At 43.2% G+C, this 22,131-nt stretch overlaps 1 protein-coding gene across 1 annotated transcript in view; it reads right to left on the bottom strand.

Moving 5' to 3' along the window:
- DOCK5 (dedicator of cytokinesis 5) overlaps positions 1 to 22,131 on the bottom strand; it is an 852,732-nt gene that overhangs the window by 63,948 nt on the left and 766,653 nt on the right. The window contains exons 48-49 of the mRNA XM_078666602.1: positions 13,517 to 13,671; positions 9,854 to 10,031 (exon numbers count right to left, since the gene is read on the bottom strand). Coding sequence (XP_078522728.1) covers positions 9,854 to 10,031; positions 13,517 to 13,671 — 333 coding nt within the window. The remainder of the gene's footprint in view (positions 1 to 9,853; positions 10,032 to 13,516; positions 13,672 to 22,131) is intronic.

Below are 22,131 nucleotides of genomic sequence, written 5' to 3'. Positions count from 1 at the left end.
CTCTGAGAGGAGGTTTCAAAATGGCCTGATAGGAGAAGTCAGGGATGAAGAAGAAAATGGTTGTTACTGGTCTTGAAACCCCTTGAAGGCGCCATGCTCACTGTAGCCAGTAGTGCTGGTAATGCTAATAAGGCCAGATCCCCGGAAAGCTTCTGAACCTCATTTGTAATCTAACAGACAAGGTCATAGTATATTCCAAGCTCTAGCACTGGTGTGTCTCGGTGTTACATTACTTAAGGTCAAGGAAGACTGTTCACCAAAGAGAAGACAACCATAAATTCTGCATTCAACACATTTGCCTCCAGGAAGGTCCATGGAGAGCAACTAAGCATGCCTAGAAAGCCTGTAGATGGGTCCATAGACCTGTCACAGTTTTAAGAATTAACTTAAGACTTTGTCTAAAGGTTGAAAGCCACCCATACCTACTTAAAAAAGTGTACATTCATGTGGACCTGAAAAGGGAAGAAACCTGCATCAACTCCATTAATACCTGGGGCCTAGGGTCCTAGCTCCCCAGGAGGAGAGAAATGATGAGTTGCCTGGAGTCAGAAGAGGAAGACGAACAACTTTACAGTGCGCAGCCAGGGCAGGAGTTTGCCCAACCCAAGCAGACATGATAGATTCGAACAGTGGCTCATTAAAGGACAACAGAGGATCTAGGATGAAGGAACCAGACTGGATGATTTCAGTCAAAATGTGTGTCTTAATTGCTGCAAATGGAAAAGTCAATTATAGGAGTTCAGCTACCTTGACCAACACCATCTTAGAAGACAGAAAATCCTTCAAAGGGTCCACCAAGGACAACCTCAGAAGAGGCAATGACTTATTTTGTGCACTGGAATCCCAAAAGGGACCTCTCTACAGGGTTTGAATAACAGCGATGCGATTCTGCCTCACTACTGACTTCCTGGCCATCAAAGCCCCTGAATGATGCTTAAGCAAGCCCCATAGCGGTCCAAGATGAATCTTTCCCATGTGTTCCATACTACCTTGACTTTCTCAGTGGGCGACCTGCTCTGCAGAGGAGGGTGACTGGGGTGGGGTTTTAGTAAGGGTTAAGACCTGGGCCACGCATCTTTCAGAGGATGTCTTGGCACACTTCCAGGGGAGAGAACATTTTTAGTTAAGTAATCTAGGGTTTCAGAATAAAGATTTGTGGGTGTAGATTCTAGAAGGAATTAGGGTGGCTAGAAAATGAGGTAGGCATTGATGTTTTACAGCAGGACGGTAAAGAAAACTTGATAAAGCATGTGGTTATGGAGCTACTTTAATGGACAAAGCAGCATGGAGTGGACAGTGCACCCTTTCTGCAACTCGTCCCCATACATTTATTTCCAAAATTCCTCATCTGCCTTTCCCGTCAATGAAGCCACATCTGACTACCACAGTTTGTTCTGTAAGGGTGTCCTTGTAACGCCAGGTGCTCAGATCTACTTATAAGGATAATAAACATCACAGCAACAGAGAGAAATACTTGAAGGGCGGATGCATACATTTACAATATGTGTAGCCTAAAGTCCAGTGCAAATAGCTGCATCTTTTATTAAAGGTCAGCTTTCAAGATTATGAAATCCCAATGCTCCAAGCTTTCAGTAATGCTTTCATCAGGTGTTGCACAAGCGGTGACCTATTTATTATATCGAGGCTGGGCACGTTCAAAACATTAACTTGCACTTTGGCCAAAGCCTTCCGAAAGGAACACAAAAACATTAACCTGAACTCATACATTTTATTTAGACTTCACTGTGCTATTTTTGGTTATTTTCTTGAGAATCTTGTGAAATGAAATGAAATGAAAATGGAATTTATAAAGCGCTACAGTTGCCCTGAGGCGTCCAGGCGCTGAAAAACAAAAGATACCCTCAGAAGGTTACTATTTATTAAACAGAAGGGTTTTGAGCTGTTTCCGGAAGCTAGTTAGGTTGGAATTATCTCGCATCTGCAGAGGGAGGGTGTTCCACAGTTTAGACACATTGTACGAGAACGAATTGTGGAATTCATATTTAATTTTCCACAGAGAGTGCTATTTTTGGGATGCCATGAAATCCTCCACTTGGCAAAGGAGGAAAGAATGCATCACTACTTAGTTACTTAAAGGGGACTGTGGCATACTATATTTGTCCTAGCATTATCCATTGAGCCTATCCATTTAAGTCGCAGGAATTCCATTTGGCACAGGAAATCACAGCAATGGAGCCCATCCCTGCCTTATTTAGGTTTGGACATGCGTCCATGAGGTCAGCATTCTTTTCATAATATGGCACAACGGTGCGATAAAGGTTTTCAGATTCAGCAGTCCCTCACTTCTAAGGTGCTATGTTGTGCAAACCTGAAAATCACATACCATGTGCCATTAAGAAAAGGAAGTTCTGCCTCACAGCAAGTATTTCTGATTCAGAGCAGGATTAATAAATATGATGCTATGCAGCTCTGTGCTCAAATCATTTCCCCAGACACCACAGTATAGGGCCTAAAATATAGGCTTAAAAGGAAGCAAATGGCAAGGCGGCGGGGACCTACCAATGACAAAAACTGATTGGCTGGAGGTTCACAGGACAGATAGGAGACATATAATCAGTAGGGTAGGTTGATGAGAGGCTACCTCTTTGTGAGAGACACTTTAGTTGCATACATTAGTTTGTCAATTGTTTGCTTGTGTTCCATTTTAGAGATACATGGCCCGGATTTGAGCATTACAAACATTAAATGGTACATTTATGGCTTATTTGTGGTGTATTTATGGTTAATTCAGTTTCTTCAATCATATAAATTTCAAATGAAAGGGCAAAAAGGTACGGGGGCAAGACGCATTTAATCAGCAGTCTGTTAATGGCACAGCAGATCCTCACAATATGGTTAACCCTGCAGGAACAGAGTTGAGCTAGGAAACCTTTACGAATACACCTACATGCTTGTAGAGCAGGTAGATGAGTAGATGAAAGGTTAGAGGTCTGGTAATGGGATTAGGGAAAAAGAACATAGGGAAGACAGAATTAGAATAAAGGTCATAGGTGCGGACTGATTTAGACAACAGGTCCTAAGTGAGGGAGAACGAGGCCAAATTGCCAGCCATCTACAGTGGTTTCCAGGTCTTTGGGTTGGTGGAATCAATAAACGGTCCAGCTGCCAGGGAAGATCGGGATACACCATCGTAGGTGAAGACAAGTTGGAATAAGTTAATGGTCAGTGGTATTTGGAATACAAGATCACCTGAGGGTACTTGGGATAAAAGGCTGATTTCAAAGATGAGTTGGTTTTGTGATAAACAGTCATATATAAAAACAAACTGATGGCACACTGTGTTTTGAACAGTGAGACTCCAACACAACTTTTCATGACATACAATTCTAATCTATTTACAAGATTACCTATTTACACAGTAGTGGCCATCGGAGCAGGGTTTAGTAAGAAAAAACTCTACAATGCCAAACTAATGGCATACTGAGCTCTCTACAAATGCATATAACAATAATATTAACAATATGAAGTAAATTGATTTCTCACAAGCCTGGGCTTTCAATGGATTTGTCATGTGCCTGGGCTATTGAGTTCAAGAAGTTGGGGTTTGAGAACACTTTTGAACCGTACTAGGAATGGTGGCTAGATTGGATGTGCAAGACAGAGCTGTTTGAAGCATCTGAACCAGGAGCGGGCACACTTTATAGATGACGGTTCTCTGATTACAGGGAACAACGTGGGATGTGAAGACTGATCAGAGATGCGAGATAGGGAGCAGAATGCAGCAAATGGCTTTCAATACTGGCAGTTTTACGGTGCCCTGTGTTTGGCAGGCAGCTGTCCTGCTGAATGTCAGTAGATTGTGGAAGGTGAAGATCTGGGAAGTCTGTGCAGAGTTCTCACAGCAATGCTAATGATGTTGTTTTTGTAAGAAAATGCATATTGAGGGAGCTTCCTTAGTAATCTCCAGGAGTAGTGCAGCTTAAACAAGACCAATGCATTGATCAGAAGCTTTGTCGCCAGGATGAGGTTCTAGCAATTTTCTACTATTTAGCAGCTGGAATCCAGCAGCTGTGATGGTGGAGATCATGAAGGACTGCCAGCTCAAACTTACTTAAAATGGATGCTTAGTCTACAGGTGGTTTGGTAAAGTGTCATGGTGTCTGAATGAAAGATGATAGGGGTATGGTAGGATAGAAGGGGCCGATGAACCCAATAACAAGATTATTTCCAGTTCAGATTAATGTAGCATCAGAGAACCATCCAATGTTTACAGAGGTATTCAAAGATTTTCTTTAGAGAAGAGGTATGGTGTAAAAGACCAGAATGTAAGTGGTGCACGATAACAAACTTAAGTTAAAGAAAGGCCAGGCAGCAGAAAATCAATTGATGTCCCAAGAGAAGACAGAACTTTGGAGCACGTAGAGTAATAAAGGCAGTGAAAGATGGCGGTGAAAGCCAAGAACTTTGCTCGTTACTGAAGAAAACAAGGGTCATATGCGTGGCCGACTGTTGACTTTACCAAATACTGCAGAGTTCAAGGAGAATGATGATGATGAAAAGGTGTTTGTGGCGCCTAAGCTGGAGACATGCATAAGTGGCAGATGCATTGACTGGAGGTGACCATAATGCTATTTATTTATTGATTGTTAGATTATTGTCCTATCCTGTTTTTTAATCTTTTTGTATTCTTATTGATATTGATGAATGTATGTTATATGAATATTGTCAGTGATGACTTATACTTTTATGGATATTTTATATCCGAATAAAGACCATTTGACTGACTGACTGACAGACTGCAGTAGTGTGCAAAGGTTGAAAGACGAGTGGGGGCAGGTAAGCCAAGTGATCACCAACCACTTGAGGGTTCTGGAGAAAAGGGAAAGCTGAGATGTCGGTCAACAGAACAATCGAGATATCTTTTTTTAAATTAAAGACTGACAATTGCAAACGTGAATCATTCTTGCTAAAAGCTAGAAAGAAAGTGGAAGGGAAGATGGATCCAGACTCTAGATACAGCTAGTGGTTCTATTAATGGTAAGATGAAGAGAAAGATTTAGTAGTGGTACAGGGGGAGTAAAGAAAGAGTTAATTCCATGGGACAGTTTCAGGGAGTAGGGAGTGAGGTTTTACAGAGCAAATAATGTTAAAAAGTATAGTGAATTTGCAAAACTATGGGTCATATTTAGTGCTCTCAAGGTCTCTTCAAAGACATTGAGGTGCTCTTGAGGGTGGAAATCTTCAGTGGGGGAATTTGGTTAAAAAGTCAGAGGTTAAGACAATTATGCCAAAGGTCATTGGTGAGAAGAAAAAGGAATACAAGTTCAAACGCAAAATTCTAAGTCATACGTGAGTGGAAATAAGCTAAAAAGTATTTGGTGAAAGGGAATTGAAACACAATTAACAGTGAAGCAAAACTAATAAAAACAAACAAACGTTAGGTACTTGTTATCAATGGCCAAAAGAAGGAGGGGATAAGGACTTTCGAAAAAATCATCTGTAGAGGTGTTTATTTGTAAACACACCGCACTCTCCCTCCACCTGGATCAATTTTAATGCTTGTATGACTGAAATCACTCAGTGGATGAAGACAAATTGTCTGAAGATGAAAACCGATACAACTGAAATCGTGATTGTCAGGAAGAGCACTTCACCCTGGGACTCGACCTAGTGGACAGCAGAGCTAGGACCACCCCCTAGCTCCACCATCAACACCCACACCAAGAACTTTTGGATCGTCATATATAGCAAACTCGACACGACTGCCCAAGTCAACGCTGTCAATGCCTCATGTTTCCATACCCTGAAGATGTTGAGGACGATTTTCAAACAATTTCCAATCAGCACCTGTTAAACTGTCACACATGCACTCATCACAGGCAAGCTGGACTACGAAAACACCCTCTTTGCTGGGGTCAACAAAAAACTTACCAGAAGACTGTAGACTACTCAGAACTTGATGGCCAGAAGCACTCTCAACCTCCTATGCTGCACTCACATCATACCACACCACACCTGAAGGAGCTCCACTTGCTCCCCAAACACAAACAAGCATAATTCAAACTCCTCACCCACAGTTTCCAGGCAGTATATAACACTGGCTCAGAATACCTCAACAATTGCATCTCCTTTCACAAACATTCATGACACCTCCACTCATCCAGACTCCTACTTGCAAACATCCAATGCATATGAAAAACCAGACCTGGAGGTCAGCCTTTCATACATTGGTCCTACAGCATGGAATGTCATGTTGCTACACTGCCTACTCCTCACTTCTTGTATTCTGCAAGAAGCTGAATAAATTGTGTTTCTAATCGGGGTTGTACGTGAATTCAAAGAAAAATTATTTTGTGGAATGCCATTACTGAAAAACCATTTCAAAAACTGTTTAATGGAAATTTGCTGGATAAATGGCATTTACCATTTCATAGACCCCAAATCAGAGATTGGCTTTTGCATGCGTATTATTTAAGGAGTAACTGCAATTATTTTAGGTATTCCTTTCAACATTTTTTTTACCTGAGGCATTTACTGCAGTACTTTACTTCAGGGGATAGTACTTCATAATTATATCTTATACCCTGTCAAATTTGGATGTGTTTAAACACGCTGACCCTTCACCACACCTAACCACCATTCATTCCTGACCCCCTCACAAACCCAAGACACCATCCATACTTGCCCCTGAAAAGCCCTCAGCACACCTACACTCCACCCATCCTTGAACCCTAAACCCCATTTCTACCCTTAAACTGGGCCCATCCCTGAACCCTACAAATTAATCACCAACCCTAAAGTTCACCCATTCCTGAATCCTATAAACCCTTCACTGCCCCTAAACACATTACACATCACTGAGCCCTAACCTCTGCCAATCCCTGAACCCCAAAAAACCCTTATTACCCCTAAACTCCAACCATTCCTGATCTCAAACCCCCCTTCCCAACACTCATTCCTGACCACTAAAAAACCCTCAACAACTTTTCTTCCAATTTTAATCTGAGTTTGGAATGTTCCCTAAAAGTATCTTTCATTTAAAATGTTTACATTAATTTATGATTTTTTTGACTTTTCTTAAAATTGGGTTTCCTTCTATGTGATTTCTCAATTTTGTTTTTCCATGAATTCTCATACATCACTAGGAGAACCACTAGACCCTAGGCTTAGCAAGAATTGCACCTGCTCAGCACCAAGATACCCTAACAGGCGATAGTGCGCTCTACAAATTTGCATAACATAGCTCTGGTACAAAATCCGAAGCAAAATGCCAGGAAACATAGTTGTAGAGGTGTTAAACGTATGCCCTTTGGAAACAGGCACAAATTAATACACTTTAAGTGTGCCTACACTTTAAGTGTACCAGGTTTATGCACCACTTGGCTATGTGAAAGATATTCCTAAAAACAACCACAAATTTGTGACTATTGCTTTAACACTGGTGAAGCATTGTGTGGCAATACGACAATGAAAGTGCAGGCGCCAAAACTGAAAGAATGCAAGCAAGACCCAATTTATTGCAATGAAATGATGAACTTGTGACTCTGGTATGATAAAAAATGCAGCCAGGCCGACAGGCTTTTGACACCCACTCAGAGCATATCTTCTGTCAACGGAAAATTATGAAAATCCTGTGGCTGTTGTAGAATTACATGATCAGCAATAAATCACACACAAGAAGAATTATATAGTAGGGTCATCTCATGACCTGTAGTAAGGTCTGCTGTGTCTATGTGAATTGTAGCATATGGGACTGGCCTGCGAGGTAAGTAAGAATGTAATATAATGCTTAATGCATTATCGAAGTTATAACCTATGATACTAAGAGTCTATGTTGGCACTTCAAATGTATGTAATGTAGCTCTGTCTGATATTACACTGTCAGGTGGATCAGAAAAAAGCTAAAGGATCAAAAACCCAGAAGGAATGTGCATCTGTCACACAAAATTTTGAAACATTTGCTGCCGCAATTGCAAATGTTTCTATTAGTCAACCTGAATTAAGTATTCTTGGAATGTGTTACTTCCAAGAAGAGGGTTACTCTGAATAACACACACTGGGTATTCTGTTGGGGAAAGACACAAAGGGGGAACATAATCACTCATCAAGAAGCTTGAGTATTAAATACTCCCATCTCACAAAGCAACCCTGCACCACCTAGGTACCCATTCTAACCAATTTGGTGTTAATTATCAACACTCAGTCCCTAATCGGACCAGACATTCAAAGTGAAACAATATTCACCAAACATCCATCGCTGGTAAGCGTTTTTTCCTTTACTTTAGTGAATTGGTGAACGTGTCGACACTTTGGCAGTAATGAGGGGTAAAGGAAATCTTTATCTTTTCCTATCACCACCATCCTTCACATTTTTAGACCTAGCCGGGGGGCACAGGAATACAATTTCGCGAGAGGACACTTCCAAGCTAGTTTTAACCTTCACTGCACTTTTCTTCGATGAGCCCAACTTTGACGTTTGTATTGTTTTCCCCTCCTCTTTGCTCCACCCCAAGCGTCTGTCTGCGCAGGGGTGTATTGAAGCAAGCCCAATAATGAAGCATGTCACAATTTTGTGAGTGAGGGCAGTATTTTTCACGAAGCATGTGCCACTGCTGTATTGCATTTCCCTACTCTGTGTCTGTGATAGTCATTTAATTGGGGAGGTCGGAGTAGGGGGATATTACCTCTCCCCTCTTCTTAGTGTGTGTGATTAAGTCTGTACCATGCTGCCTGTATGACCCGGAAAAAAGCCCTTAAAAGTGAGGCCTTGGAACAGTTATTGGCTGCTTGTTCGCTCAGGGATAGCTCGGCTTTGTGGAGAGTGGTGAATCTGTAATACTGATTTTTACTTGACACTTGGTATGCCCCTCCACCACAGAAGACCCCTGACCTATTTTCAATACCACTCTCAGAACCCACCAATCACTCGTTGAATATATCTTTGCCTTTAGCCTTTAACAGTGCTATGATGGTTCTAGCTAGGTTTGTGTGATTAAAAACCAGCACAGCAGAGAACTCAACACAATCTTTAGAGAAAGGAAGATGAGTGTATAACAGAAGGAAGAATGGGTATGGAGAGAGGCGGAATATAGAAAAATGAACAAAGGAAGGAAGGAAGCTGTAAAAACTGAATAATACTGGAGGCAATTCAGATGAAGAGTAGGGGAAAAATGAATGAGAGTATAGGTTGGGCAGAATAAGGGAATGTAAAACCAAGTAGGTAGGAAATATGACAATGCAGAATCTGGAGGTGCTAAGGAATGTGAACAAAGATTTGATAAAAAGAGGACTGTACAAGGTGCAGGCTGTGAAGTCGATTGGGTAGATGAGGTTAAAAGACATGAAAGCTAACTGAGAAAGTGTGCACAACAGGAAAGCTAACTGGGGATCAAGTTTGTGAGGATCTGGGTTGTGGTGGTCGCCTGTCAAATGGGGTAACAAATGGACAGCAGTCTTAAATTTGATATCCCCGATTATGTAAAAAGTAGTTTTGGTTTGTAAAATGTGGCCCCATGACTATTGTGAGGGACATTTGAATATAGATGTCCATCCACTGCTAAAAAGCATTTCATCTGAAAGCTTCTATGAGTCCTTTTTCTATCCATATGGACCTTAATGTAAAATGTTGGCTTAGTTTTAGATTTCTAAAGATATTTAGAAATCACAAGATCTTTCTCCTTGAAAAAGTATCTAGGTAGGCTCCAAATTTTGTTTCAGAAATGATACAAACTCATCTCTCCAAAACATATTTTCTGGCAGGTTGAAATATAGAGAATTATGTATTTCTTTGGACAGGATTTATAATAATCGTATTGCTGCCCTATTTTATTCATTCCACATCGGAAATACAAAAAAGCTTTAATCTCCTTAATTTGTTATGTGAGATTCTTACCATTTCTGAAGACCGGTCAGACTCTGCCTGCTTCTCCACAATAACCTGTGACTTGCTGACATTCCATTCTTTCCTCTTGAACTTGCTGATTCGATTATCGCTTTCGTCTTTGATGGGAATGTCTTCCGTTCTTGAAATTACAGATGCTCTTCTTTCAACCAAAGGCTCAAGAATCGACCTGTGTCCATGACATGACACAGAACATATAAAAACATTTATAACATCCCATTACAGAGACATGTTCTTGTAAAACACAACCAGTAACATAACACATGGAGCGCGAAAAGACACAGAAGATGAGGGGCTAAAGAAACAAACTAGAGCGGAGCTTTGTGGAAGATCAGTAGGACTAAATATTGAAATCTGCTAGTGGATAGTAGGAGACTGGCCACAGCCTAATTTATTGGATTTTGGGCAAAAAAATATTTGAGAACTGTAAACTGATTCAAAAAGGGCCCACCAAACGAATTTTATAAGCTGGAAGAATGAATTACAAGGATATACTCCTCTAGTTTTTGTTTAACACACATCACACATAACACAATGTGCCATATCAAAGAAGAACAGTAACAACAGTACACCATGGCAGATCCAAAAAAAGAAATTAGCGATTCAAGTTTGTGCTTCAATCGATTTGAGATGCTGCACTAGTTAAGGCTAGTTTTTCCTAGGAGAAGATCAGCACTGGATAGTGGATTTAATTACTGGTGCACATACATTAAGTGCTACAGGACAGTAGCAGAGCAAGCAGACATTATTAATGAGGGAAGTATGAATGAAAAATTGCTGCCTTGTTAAAGACTGATGCTCTATAATCCCTATACTGTCGAAAAATGTAACCGAGCCCACTACTAGGTTATATAGTTGCCTGTGTGTGATTTTGTTCTCCTAGTTCTCTAAATAGTCCGATCAGCAAGGTAAAACAATACCTTCCCAAGATCATCTCTAAATTGGGCCAGAAAGGCAGATGTCTCACACACAGCGGCGGCCCCACTATTAGAGTGGAAGAACACCGCCCCCTCACCACCGGCAAATAAAACTATAATAAAACGGGTTTTGAACCAGTTGTATTATTGTTTTATTTTAATCCCCCTGGACCCACCTCCAGGACTCTGTGGAGTCTTGGGGAAGGGTCCAGGGGGATGACACTGTGGTGGGGAAGTACTAGTGCACTCCTTTGTCCCTTCACAGCACATGAGGCTTTTGGACGACAGTTTCAGGCTGGCCAACCATCTCATGCGCAGTGAAGCTTTCTCCAGCCCCAGCTGGAGAAAGCAGGCACAGGCTCCCAGTCTACCTGGGAGCACGAAGTCATAGCGCCCAGGCCAATCCTGATGCTGCTATGCTGCAGCGTCATGATTGGCTGCAGTGCAGTCTGGGAGCCTGTCTCAGATGCAGGAAGAGCGCGATGGAGTGGACAGCGGAAGAGGTGGTGATCAGGTAAGTTTTTAATTTTTTTATTTTGTCTCCCCCCAATTACCCCATCCCCCCGCCCGCCCCCCCCTATACCCCCCTCCCTCTATCGGCCCACCCCGCCACTTTGGCAGGGGATGGGCCGCTGCTGCTCACATAAAGGAATGTTTTTTCTCCTAGACAAATGGGCCAAACCTGATCTCAATCGGTGAAAGCATGCTTTCAGATCTTTTGGCAACAATACCCGATATCGGGCCAAGTCATCCTTCATTAATTTATGAACAAACCTGTATGACTACTCTGCAATATATTTCCTGTTTTACCATGACCTCCAAGTTCAAGTAACACAATTAGAAACAAAAGGCTGCCAGTTCATTTTTGCTTCTTCCATCAGTGTTATATTAACTAAACACCCATCTAGGTTGTGAAAACGTTTCTTCCCACTTTGATTGATCAGCCATTGAAAGGAATATTGACAAATGGGCCTCTCTGCAGTCGTACTGAAGATCAATAATCTTGTAGCTCCTTAGCTAGTGGGGAAATCCCCCAGGTTCTCAAATATGCAATCATTACATCCATCCTAAAGAAACTGACTACGGAATCGGTTATCCTGTTGAATCATAGGCCAATCTCAAGCCTCCCATGTGCTGACAAGGAAATCCTAGCAGTCTCCAGCCTAATATCTTCTCCCATTCCTAAGTCCAATGGCCACAATAGTGACCTCCAGTCTGAATTTAGGCGTTGAAGAAGCACCAATACAAACCTGCTAAACACAACATAAAAGCTCCTCTCTGCCTGTGACCAAGGTCTTCATCTTTCTGCAGCATTTAACACCACCAGGTGCCCATTCAAAGACGGTCTTTCTCAGGAGTCATTATCGACACTGCTCTAGCAATGCTCACATCATTCCTATACAACAGTACCCATTAAGTCAAAATTGATCCCTCTCTCAAAAATAGCCAACATCTACTGTTGTATTCCTCAAAGCTCCTCTTGGGCCGGAAAAACAGTCATGCGCATTTTGCATGGCCTCCACCAGGCTGTAATGCACAGCCTGCTGGGGAACATGCACAGGATCCCTGTCCCAGTCTAAGTGCTGAACCACAGTGCTTAGACCAATCACAACACTGCATTGCAGCGCTGTGATTGGCTTAGGGGAGCCTGTGTGCTTCCTGGTTCGGGGACTCGCAGATAAGCACAGGAGAGACAAGGCCGGACTAAGAGGTAAGTGGTATTTTTTTTTTTTTAAATATCTTGTCCTTCCCCGGCACCCGCCACCCCCATTCCCTCCCAGCCGCTACTGACAGAAACTGAGCAAAGACATGCACTTCTAGCATGGTGCAGAGCGCAAATAGTTCACAGCACTGCATACATAGTCAAATCACAGTGACAAACAATTCAAATTTGGAAAAAGCTAAGCAGTCTAGAAACTACTGGGAAATGTACCCATGCAGGAATTCAAAAATTCACACAGAAAAACAGACAGAATAAACAGAATGTTTCAATATAATTTGTGCCAGATTAATTATGTTTGTGTAGTAGTGGGAGGTACTATTCCAGAGGAAAGTCCACATGGCTTATGTTTACTAGCATTGTACGGCATGTAACATCACCTAATAAGACATCATAGTACAAAACATTGTGCACTTGGTTGAAGAGTGTATGTCTGTATGAACCCTATGCAACAAAATCTGGGTGGTGTGTGTGAGGTCTTGACACGTGGTTTCGTAGTTCCACAATACAGTTGGCATTACTGGTTAACAAGCTGATGCTTGCAGGTGACATGAGAAGGGAAAAAGTAATTTTCAAGCAACAGTTCAAAAGAAATTACTACTTTTTTCAAGCAAAAAGAGGCAGAGTAAGTGAGAAAAATGAATTTGGGAAAGGAGGTAGGATATCTACATCTGGCATGTTATGTTGGATAGCTATATATTCAGGGGCTGCCTAAATTGACCGCATGTGGAACAAATCTAAAATGATCTATTAATCATTCCATATAACTGGACCACTTATAGAGAATGCTCTACTTTCATGAAAGATTCTCACAATCGGACTCATGAATGAGTATTGTTCCATTGATCGGATGAGTAGGAAAGTGTATGTTGGCAAGTCTTGCAATTAGTTATTGGGGACAAGGATTTGAGGTTTTGCAGGCAGCCAAGAAGGTAAATGCACACACACTAGGGTACTAGCAGCCGCCTTATAATAGGGACAATGCACATATAGTAAAAAAAAATGATCAAAACAAACCCATCAGATCCAGGTCTGGAAGAAGTGCTGTCAGATGATGTAGATGATGTGGAGATGACAGAAGTAGTTGACAGTCTCCGGAGGGTGGATGACATGATGTAGGGCAGCACCACAGAACCCGAGCGGCTTGGCTTCCTGTCGGTTAGTGAGGAAGGCTGTTGAAAACCGAAAACCATTAGAAACGAGTTCATGTTAAAGCAGAGACTAAAGTAACATCCTAATAAATTTACACACTTTTCAATCTAATGATAGATGGGCCTTGGGCTATTAACCACAGATGAGCGTTTAACTACCAACACAATTAAGCAAAGCACAATAGTTTTAGTGCACTACTGATGCTCAGCAAATAAGATTATAGATGTGGGATAAGGAAAATGCTACTTACCAGTATGCATCTGTTCTTGGCATGTAGGGCTGCAGAACCACCCACTTTTCCATTAGATCACCATCTGGTGGTGGGCCCGGATGATTACACTTTGTTGTTGTCTTGGAAGAGTCTTTGTCTGCTAGGTGACTCCTCCCTTAGACGGTAGTGCGCATGGGCATCGACTCCATTCTCATGTTGTGTTCGCCATTGGGCAAATGATGGAGTTGTATGATTACAGATAAGGATGACCATGTATTGTGTATCTAAATAAGATAATACTGGAACAGATATAGGCAGCCAGGGAGGCGGGTGGGCGTGTGTGGTTCTGCAGCCCTACATGCCAAAAACAGATGCATACTGGTAAGTAGCATTTTCCGTTCGAGGCATATGGGCTGCAGACAACACACTTTTGCATAGATTGCACAGCAGTTTCTTCCTTAGCGGCGGTCACCCACATCTGTTGCAGTAGTTTGAAATAATGTCTTGAGTACAACCTGGCCCACACTTGCTTGTTGTTTTGCCTGCACATCTACACAGTAGTGTTTTGTAAATGTGTGCGTAGTAGACCATGTAGCTGCTTTACAGATATCATCTAATGGTATGTTTCCTAAGAGTGCCATAGATGCTCCTATCTTACGGGTAGAATGAGCCCTAAGAGGAATGGATAAAGTGCGTTTCACTTTTTGGTAGCAAATCTGAATACACTTAACAATCCATCTGGCGATGCCTGATTTAGAAATTGGATTGCCTTTATGTGGAGGTGAAAAGGACACAAAAAGTTGTTTAGTTTTACGAAAAGGTTTTGTCCTATCTATGTAGTATAGAATCGCTCTCTTTACATCTAGTGTGTGAAGAGCCCTTTCTGCAACTGTTTTTGGTTGTGGAAAAAATACAGGCAACTCAATGGATTGGTTGAGATGGAACGGTGAAATTACTTTCGGCAGAAACTTTGGATTTGTCTTGAGAACCACTTTATTATGATGCAGTTGTATAAATGGTTCTTGAATTGTTAATGCCTGGATCTCACTCACTCTTCTTAGTGATGTGACTGCTACTAAAAACGCAACCTTCCTTGTAAGAAACTGTAACTCACACTTATGCAGTGGTTCAAAGGGTGGACCCATAAGTCTTGGAAGAACAATATTTAAATTCCATACTGGAGAAGGTGGTATTCTTGGAGGAATTATTCGTTTAAGTCCTTCCATGAACGCTTTTATTGCAGGTATCCTAAACAAGGACAAATGTCTGTTTTGTAGATATGCCGCTATAGCAGCAAGATGTAATCTAATTGAAGAGTATGCTAAATTAGATCTTTGCAGATGTAAGAGATAGCATATGATGTTTTGTATAGAAACATTTAAGGGCTTCACATTGTTATCTGTGCAATAGATAACAAATCGTTTCCATTTTGCTGCATAACATGCTCTAGTGGTAGGACGTCTTGCCTTTTTAATGACATCCATGCAAATCGGAGGTAAATTTAGATATCCAAACTCTAAGACCTCAGGAGCCGAATCGCTAGATTGAGCTGCATTGGGTCTAGATGCATAATCTCTCCATGGTTCTGTGTTAGTAGATGTGGGGAGAGTTTTAATTTCTGATGTGGTACTACAGAGATCTGCAGTAGTGTTGTGTACCACGGCGGTCTTGCCCACGTTGGTGCTATTAGAATCAATGTGAGAGAATGTTGCCTTAGTTTCCGTACCACTAATGGAATTAGTGGGAGAGGTGGAAAAGCGTACGCAAATTTGTTTGACCAGTTCATCCATACCGCATTGCCTTTGGATAATGGGTGCGGAAATCTGGCGGCGAAGCTTAGGCATTTGGAGTTGCTTTGTGTGACAAACAGATCTATCTCTGGTTGTCCCCACATTTGAAAAAATGGCTGAAGAACCCGAGTATGCAGCTCCCATTCATGTATCTGTTGTCTCTGATGACTTAACAGATCTGCCAATTGATTGTGAACTCCTGGTAGATGTTCTGCTAACAGATAAATGTTTTGAGGAATGGCCCATCTCCAAATGCTCTGCGCCAGCCGGGAGAGCTGAAGGGAGTGTGTTCCTTCTTGCTTTTGAATGTAATACATTGCTGTCATATTGTCCGTCCGGACTAGTACAGCTTTGTTTTATATGTAATGTTGGAACGATTTTAGAGCTTGAAAGATTGATAGTAACTCCAGATAATTTTTGTGGAGTACCTTTTGTTTTATTGTCCACATACTTTGTACTGTGTGACTTTGTAAGTGCGCTCCCCATCCCGTTAGAGATGCGTCTGTGGTCAGTATTATTTGTGGAACTGGCTCTATAAACGGCCGGCCCTTTGAAAGGTTTTTGTTGTTCCACTATTGCAGAGAGCGATGCGTCCGGTCGTCTACCACCACCAGATCTGTTATTTCCTGTCGAGCCTGATTCCACTGACCTGCCAAGCATTCTTGTATGGGTCGCATTTGTAGTCTTGCGTATGGTAATATGAAAATGCAAGATGCCATCATTCCTATTAACGTCCATCACCACCCCCTTTTGTACCGCATCATTCCTATTAACTGCATAAACACTCGAGCTTGTAGTGAGTGTTGTTCTTGGAATGTTTTGATGAGATTCTGCATAGCTTGTATTCTCAGTAAGTTGGGGTACGCTATTGCCTTGGAGGTATCTATTGTGGCACCTAGGTACTGCTGACATAGGGACGGTTGTAGATGTGATTTCTTTAGATTCACTGTAAACCGCAACTTGTGCAGCAGGCAGATTGTTGGATGCGTGTGCTGGACGCATTGGTTGTATGACTTGGATTTTATTAGCCAGTCGTCCAGATATAGGAACATGAATGTTGTCCCTTCTTAAGTGTGCTGCTACTACTGCTAGACACTTTGTGAATACTCGAGGTGCTGTTGTCACTCCGAAGGGGAGCACCTTGAATTGGTAGTGCTGACCTTCTAGCACGAACCTTAGGTACTTTCTGTGAAACTGATGAATGGGAATGTGGAAGTAGGCGTCCTTGGGGTCTAATGTGGCAAGGAAGTCGCCTTTCTCTAGCAACGGTAAAACTTGTTGTAATGTGACCACATGAAAATGGTCTGAGTGTATGTACTGGTTTAGGGGTCTTAGATCTAGAATTGGTCTGAGAGACCCGTCCTTTTTGGGTATGAGAAAATAAAGGGAGTAAACTCCTTTGTTTTGATGTTGCTTTGGTACTGGTTCTATTGCATTCTTTTGCAGTAGTGCTTCCACCTCTTGCCTTAATAGTAAGAGGTGTTCTTGTGACATAGGACGTTGTCTGGGTGGTATTGTTGGAGGAGTGGAAGTGAGCTCCAGGCAATAACCTGACTGAATTATTTGTCTCACCCACCTGTCTGTGGTGATGGAGTTCCAGACAGGTAGGAACTGTTGTAATCTTCCCCCGACCGGAGTGGAATGGTCTGGGGGGATGGAAGGGAAGTCACTGTTTGGGAGTAGAGGCGTTGCGATTGTTGTTGCCTCTGCCCTTATTGTTGTTTCCTCTATACCCTCCTCTATAGTATCCCTTACTGGGTGAGGTTTGGTTGGGCTGTTTGTAAGCAGAGGAGGTGTTATCAGTTTGAAAACCCTTTGATGCGCCTCTATACGATACGAGGAGCGACGAAAGGAAGGTCTATGGGGTTGTGTTTGTAAAGCTCCCATTGATTTTGCGGTATCCGTTTCTTTCTTCATCTTTTCTAGTGCACTGTCTACATTTGGACCGAAAAGATGTTGTTGGTCAAATGGTTGGTTTAATATACTGGCTTGTACTTCTGGTTTGAAGCCAGAGATTCTTAGCCATGCATGTCTACACAACAATACCCCCTGCTACTGCTCTAGATGCTGTGTCTGCAGTGTCTAGCGCGCATCTTATGAAGGTATAAGTTATAACTTTTCCCTCTTGTATTAAATCAGCAGCCCTAGCTTTATATTGTTCTGGCAGGTGTTGCATGAGTGACTCTAGCTCATCATAATGAGCTCTGTCATATCTTGCTAACAGAGCTTGAGTGTTAGCAATCCTCCATATATTAGCAGCTTGTGATAGTGTGCGTTTCCCTGAAGCATCTAAAAGTTTTGATTCTTTGTCAGGGGGTGGAGCATCCCCTGTTGTTTGCGAGTTGACTCTTTTTCTCGCATTTGACATTACCAGCGAGTCTAGTGGCAACTGCCCCTTAATGTATGCAGGATCAGAGGGAGTTGCTTTATATTTCTTTTCCAGTCTGGGGTTAATTACCCTGGCCCTAACTGGATCTTTAAATATTTCTGGTGCGTGTCTTACCACTCCATTAAGTATTGGAAGTGTGGTAGTGGTTTTATGTGACGTTAACAGTGTATCCATAAGAAAATCCTCTTCTATTGGATCTGTATGCAGGTCTTCACCATGAAAAGTATCTGCTCTATGGATGAGTTGTGTGAACCCAATGGTGTTATCTGGTGGAGATGGCCTAGACGGGTATGCCTCGTCTTGTGGTAGATCTGGTGCATTGTAATCTTCCCATGGGTCACCTGATGATCCAGTCATGTCATCTGGGTCATTAATGTCATCTAGTTGCTGATAACTTTGTTGTGAGTATGAATCCCCATAATCCCCTTCTTGTGGTATTATACTATGTGTGCTAGCTGGTGAGTGCACAGGAGAAATATCTGCTAGTATTTCTAGTTCTGGTGAAGGAAGTCTTGTAGGGGAAGTCTGAACATGCTTCTTTGGAGGAACAGGAGATGGTTTAGGACAGTCCATTTTCCTCTTTTCAGGCACTGTTTTCACCTTTCCAGTGTTTGGATGAATTTTTAGAGTCTTTTGCCTTACATCACGCTGGAAAAGCTCTTCTATAGGTAAATCCTTTTTCGGGCCCTATTTATGTGGTTTGGTACCCTCAGGCTTAGTTTTCACAGTGTCTATTGTCTTGGAAACAGGTCTTGATTTCAGTTCCGAAGACTTTTCTATCTTTTTATTTGGATCTGTGCTTTTTGGATCGAAGCTTTGGCTGTGGAGTGTTTAGACTCGTCCGTTTTTAATGCCGAAGAGTGTTTCGGTATGGAAACCGCTTTTGGGTCCGCTTTTTTAGTTACCGGAGTCGTCTTTATTTTGGTAACTTTTAGAACATCTTTCGGTGCCGAACTTGGTTTCGGAACCTCTTTCGGTGCCGAACTTGGTTTCGGTTCGGTAACTTTCGGCATTGATGGGTGTGTCGGTGCCGGTGTTAACTTCGGCCTAAGCACTTTCTGCTTTTCGGGACCAACAGTCTGACTCGAGCCGAGCCGACTGGAGGCTTTTTAATACTCTTCGCTGCCGAGCCCGAAGACGGGGCGTCGGAAGGTTTTGATCGGTGCGCACCCGGACCCGAAGGCGGGGATGGAACCAAAGCCGGTATGGGGGGGTGAACAGGGTCGACGTTCTTACTCACGACCTGTTGACCAGCTGGAAGAAGATCATTATCTTGGGATCGATCCTCTTCACCGGAAGCGGACTCTGCTCCGGAGGCGACGTCTTCTTGCTGTTCTTCGACGTCTACCTCGATCGGCGCCTCGTCTATGATGAGGTCTGGTGTCGACGATGATGACTGCTCCATAGCTCTTCGAGCTTGACAGTCCCTGATAGTCTTCTTGGACCGGAACGAAGCGCAGGCCTCACAGTCTCGACTCTCGTGCTCTGGAGACAAGCACAGGTTGCAAACCTCATGCAGGTCGGTGTGGGGAAACTTGTGTCCACACTGAGGGCACTTCTTGAACGGTGCTCTTTCCAAGAGCCAAAGGCCCAGTGGCGCAGTTAGGCCCAACAGCCCCGATGAGCGCTGGAATGGAGAAGTGGATCCTCTCTTCGACGCAGGCGACCGGAATCAGTGTCGAAGACGATATTGATGTTTTAGTTGATTTATGGATTCGAAAAGAGATCGGTAACGGGACCGAACGATGAACACATCCGAGCCCGATGGCGGAAAAAAACAATCTGAGGATGGAGTCGATGCCCATGCGCACTACGGTCTAAGGGAGTAGTCACCTAGCAGACAAAGACTCTTCCAAGACAACAACAAAGTGTAATCATCCGGGCCCACCACCAGATGTTGATCTAATGCAAAAGTGTGTGGTCTGCAGCCCATATGCCTCGGACAAGTACTTCGCTCTTTCTGGTGGATCCTCTAACTATAGATTCTCATCTTGTGATTTTCACCCAGGCGCTAGATTGGATCAGGAAAACTCAAATGCCGTGCTTCTGCATGCCGATAGGTGGTGCTGTGCAACTCCACATCAACACTATTCCACTCTGGAAGTGACAAACGGAGCTGCATATAAATACCACTCATGTCGGTTTCTTTCAGGAACTCTTCTGAGGAGCCCATCTGCAAATTGAACTAGCAAGTGTGCAGATTCCTAGAGAGGGACCCTTTTAGATGGAAGTGACCATACCTCAAAATGGAGGGTGGGAGGGTAGTGAGGAATCTGCAGTTAAATAGAGCATTGACTAGAAAGAGCATTACTGAAGGTAAGTTACTTGTTCTTCTAATGGATACTTCTAACCACAGATTCATCAACTTGAAAATGGATACCAAAGTAGTACCAACCAAGGTGGAGGGTCTGTGGAATGGCTCAAACTAAAAAATACAGCAAGACTGAGCGGGCAAAACAACCATCTCAACTGACCTGACTATTGAGACCATAGTGTTTTGTGGCGGGGCTCAATAACGACAACTGCCCTTTAACTATGCCTAGAGCAACTCTTTCCTTGGCTAAACAGTTTTGCCTGCAACAGGACAACTGATAGGCACTTCACATGTCTCAGCGTCCAGCATACACAGACTTCGTTGAAGGACACCTAGCTCCTAAGATGACATCAACTACCTCAGAAGGAAGGTTAAAGCGAATCAACTACCGCCGCTCAATCTCTATGCATGGAGATGCAGGTTGTATTGGCTCAGCTGCAGGACTCAACCCTGCTGTTGTGACAGGAGGTCGTCTGGAAGTGGCAGCTTGATTGGAGGATGGATGCACAAGGCCATCAGCTCCAGGTGCCACACTCTCCTGGCCCTATACGGAGCCACTAGAATTACTTTGTCCTGGCTGTTTTATCTTTTCCAGAGATGAGGAGAGATAGTGGTGGAAAGGCATACAACAGTCCAATGCTCCACACAAAATGGAATGCATCTCCGAGAGAGAGCCTGCATGGGGCAAAAGTGCTGACAATGCACGTTCTCTGTGGTGACAAAGAGAGCGAGCCAGGGCTCACCCTGACCTTTAATGATCCAGTGAGGTGGTGTAGCATCTGAGAGATACTCTGACGATTCAGCCAACTCCCAGAGGTGGACAGCCTCTTGGCACAGTACGCCACCCTGCTTGTTGTAGTACCACATGCCTGTGGTGTTATCGATGTGAACCATACCAGCTATCCCTTAATTGAGGGGAGAAGGCCTTCACTGTCAAGCAAATTGAATGTAACTCCAGCAAACTGATGTGGAGGCGGGTCTCTGCTCGAGACCAAGGTCTTCTGATCTGCCCTTTTCCAGTTGACCCCACCCACTCAGTAGCAATGCATTCATCATAATCGCCAACTCAAAGCGGGATAAGGAGAGGGGTCTGCCGCTGATCAAATTGAGGTCAAACAGCCACTACTGCATGTCTTTTGTAGTCTCCTCAGACACCTGGATGGAATTTGGCATGTTCCCTTGATGCTGAACCCATTGAGACTAAGTCCCACTGCAAAGCTTGCATGTTCCACCTGACATTTTCGGCAAATGGGATGCAACAGGTTAGTAAGTCCAAAAGCCTCAGTCTCACTGAGATCCAGGATAGAGGTTGGAACATCAAGATCATCTCCTGAGTGTCCTGAACTCGCTGGTCTGAAGGAAAGCACAACATATCCATGATAGTGCTGCTGAAGAGGAGCCCCTGCAAAGGAGTCAGGAGTGACTCTGCAAGTTCATTTAGAACCCCAAAGGTGTAAGGAGGTTCCCCATCATCTGGAGGTGGTCTGCAACTAACTGTGGTGAGTCCACCTTCAACAGCATGCCATTGAGTTAGGGTAGGACTGGTAACCCTCCTTCCGAAGATTGGTACAGAACACCGCTATCACCAATTTGAACTCATGAGGGTTACTGGTGAGGCTGAAAGGGAGCACGGCAAACTGAAAGTGCTCCCGGCCTGCTGTGAACTGCCGGGAGCATCTGTGGGAGGACGGAGATTAGAAAACTAGTGTCCTGCAGGTCCAATGTCACCATCCAGTCTCCAAGATAGAAAGAACCTTGGCCAGGGTGGGCATTTTG

This window comes from Lissotriton helveticus, chromosome 11 (assembly GCF_964261635.1).
Source record: "Lissotriton helveticus chromosome 11, aLisHel1.1, whole genome shotgun sequence".
Taxonomy (NCBI): domain Eukaryota; kingdom Metazoa; phylum Chordata; class Amphibia; order Caudata; family Salamandridae; genus Lissotriton; species Lissotriton helveticus.
The sequence above is the reverse complement of the archived record's forward strand: the minus strand, read 5'-3'. Positions and strand labels throughout refer to the sequence as shown.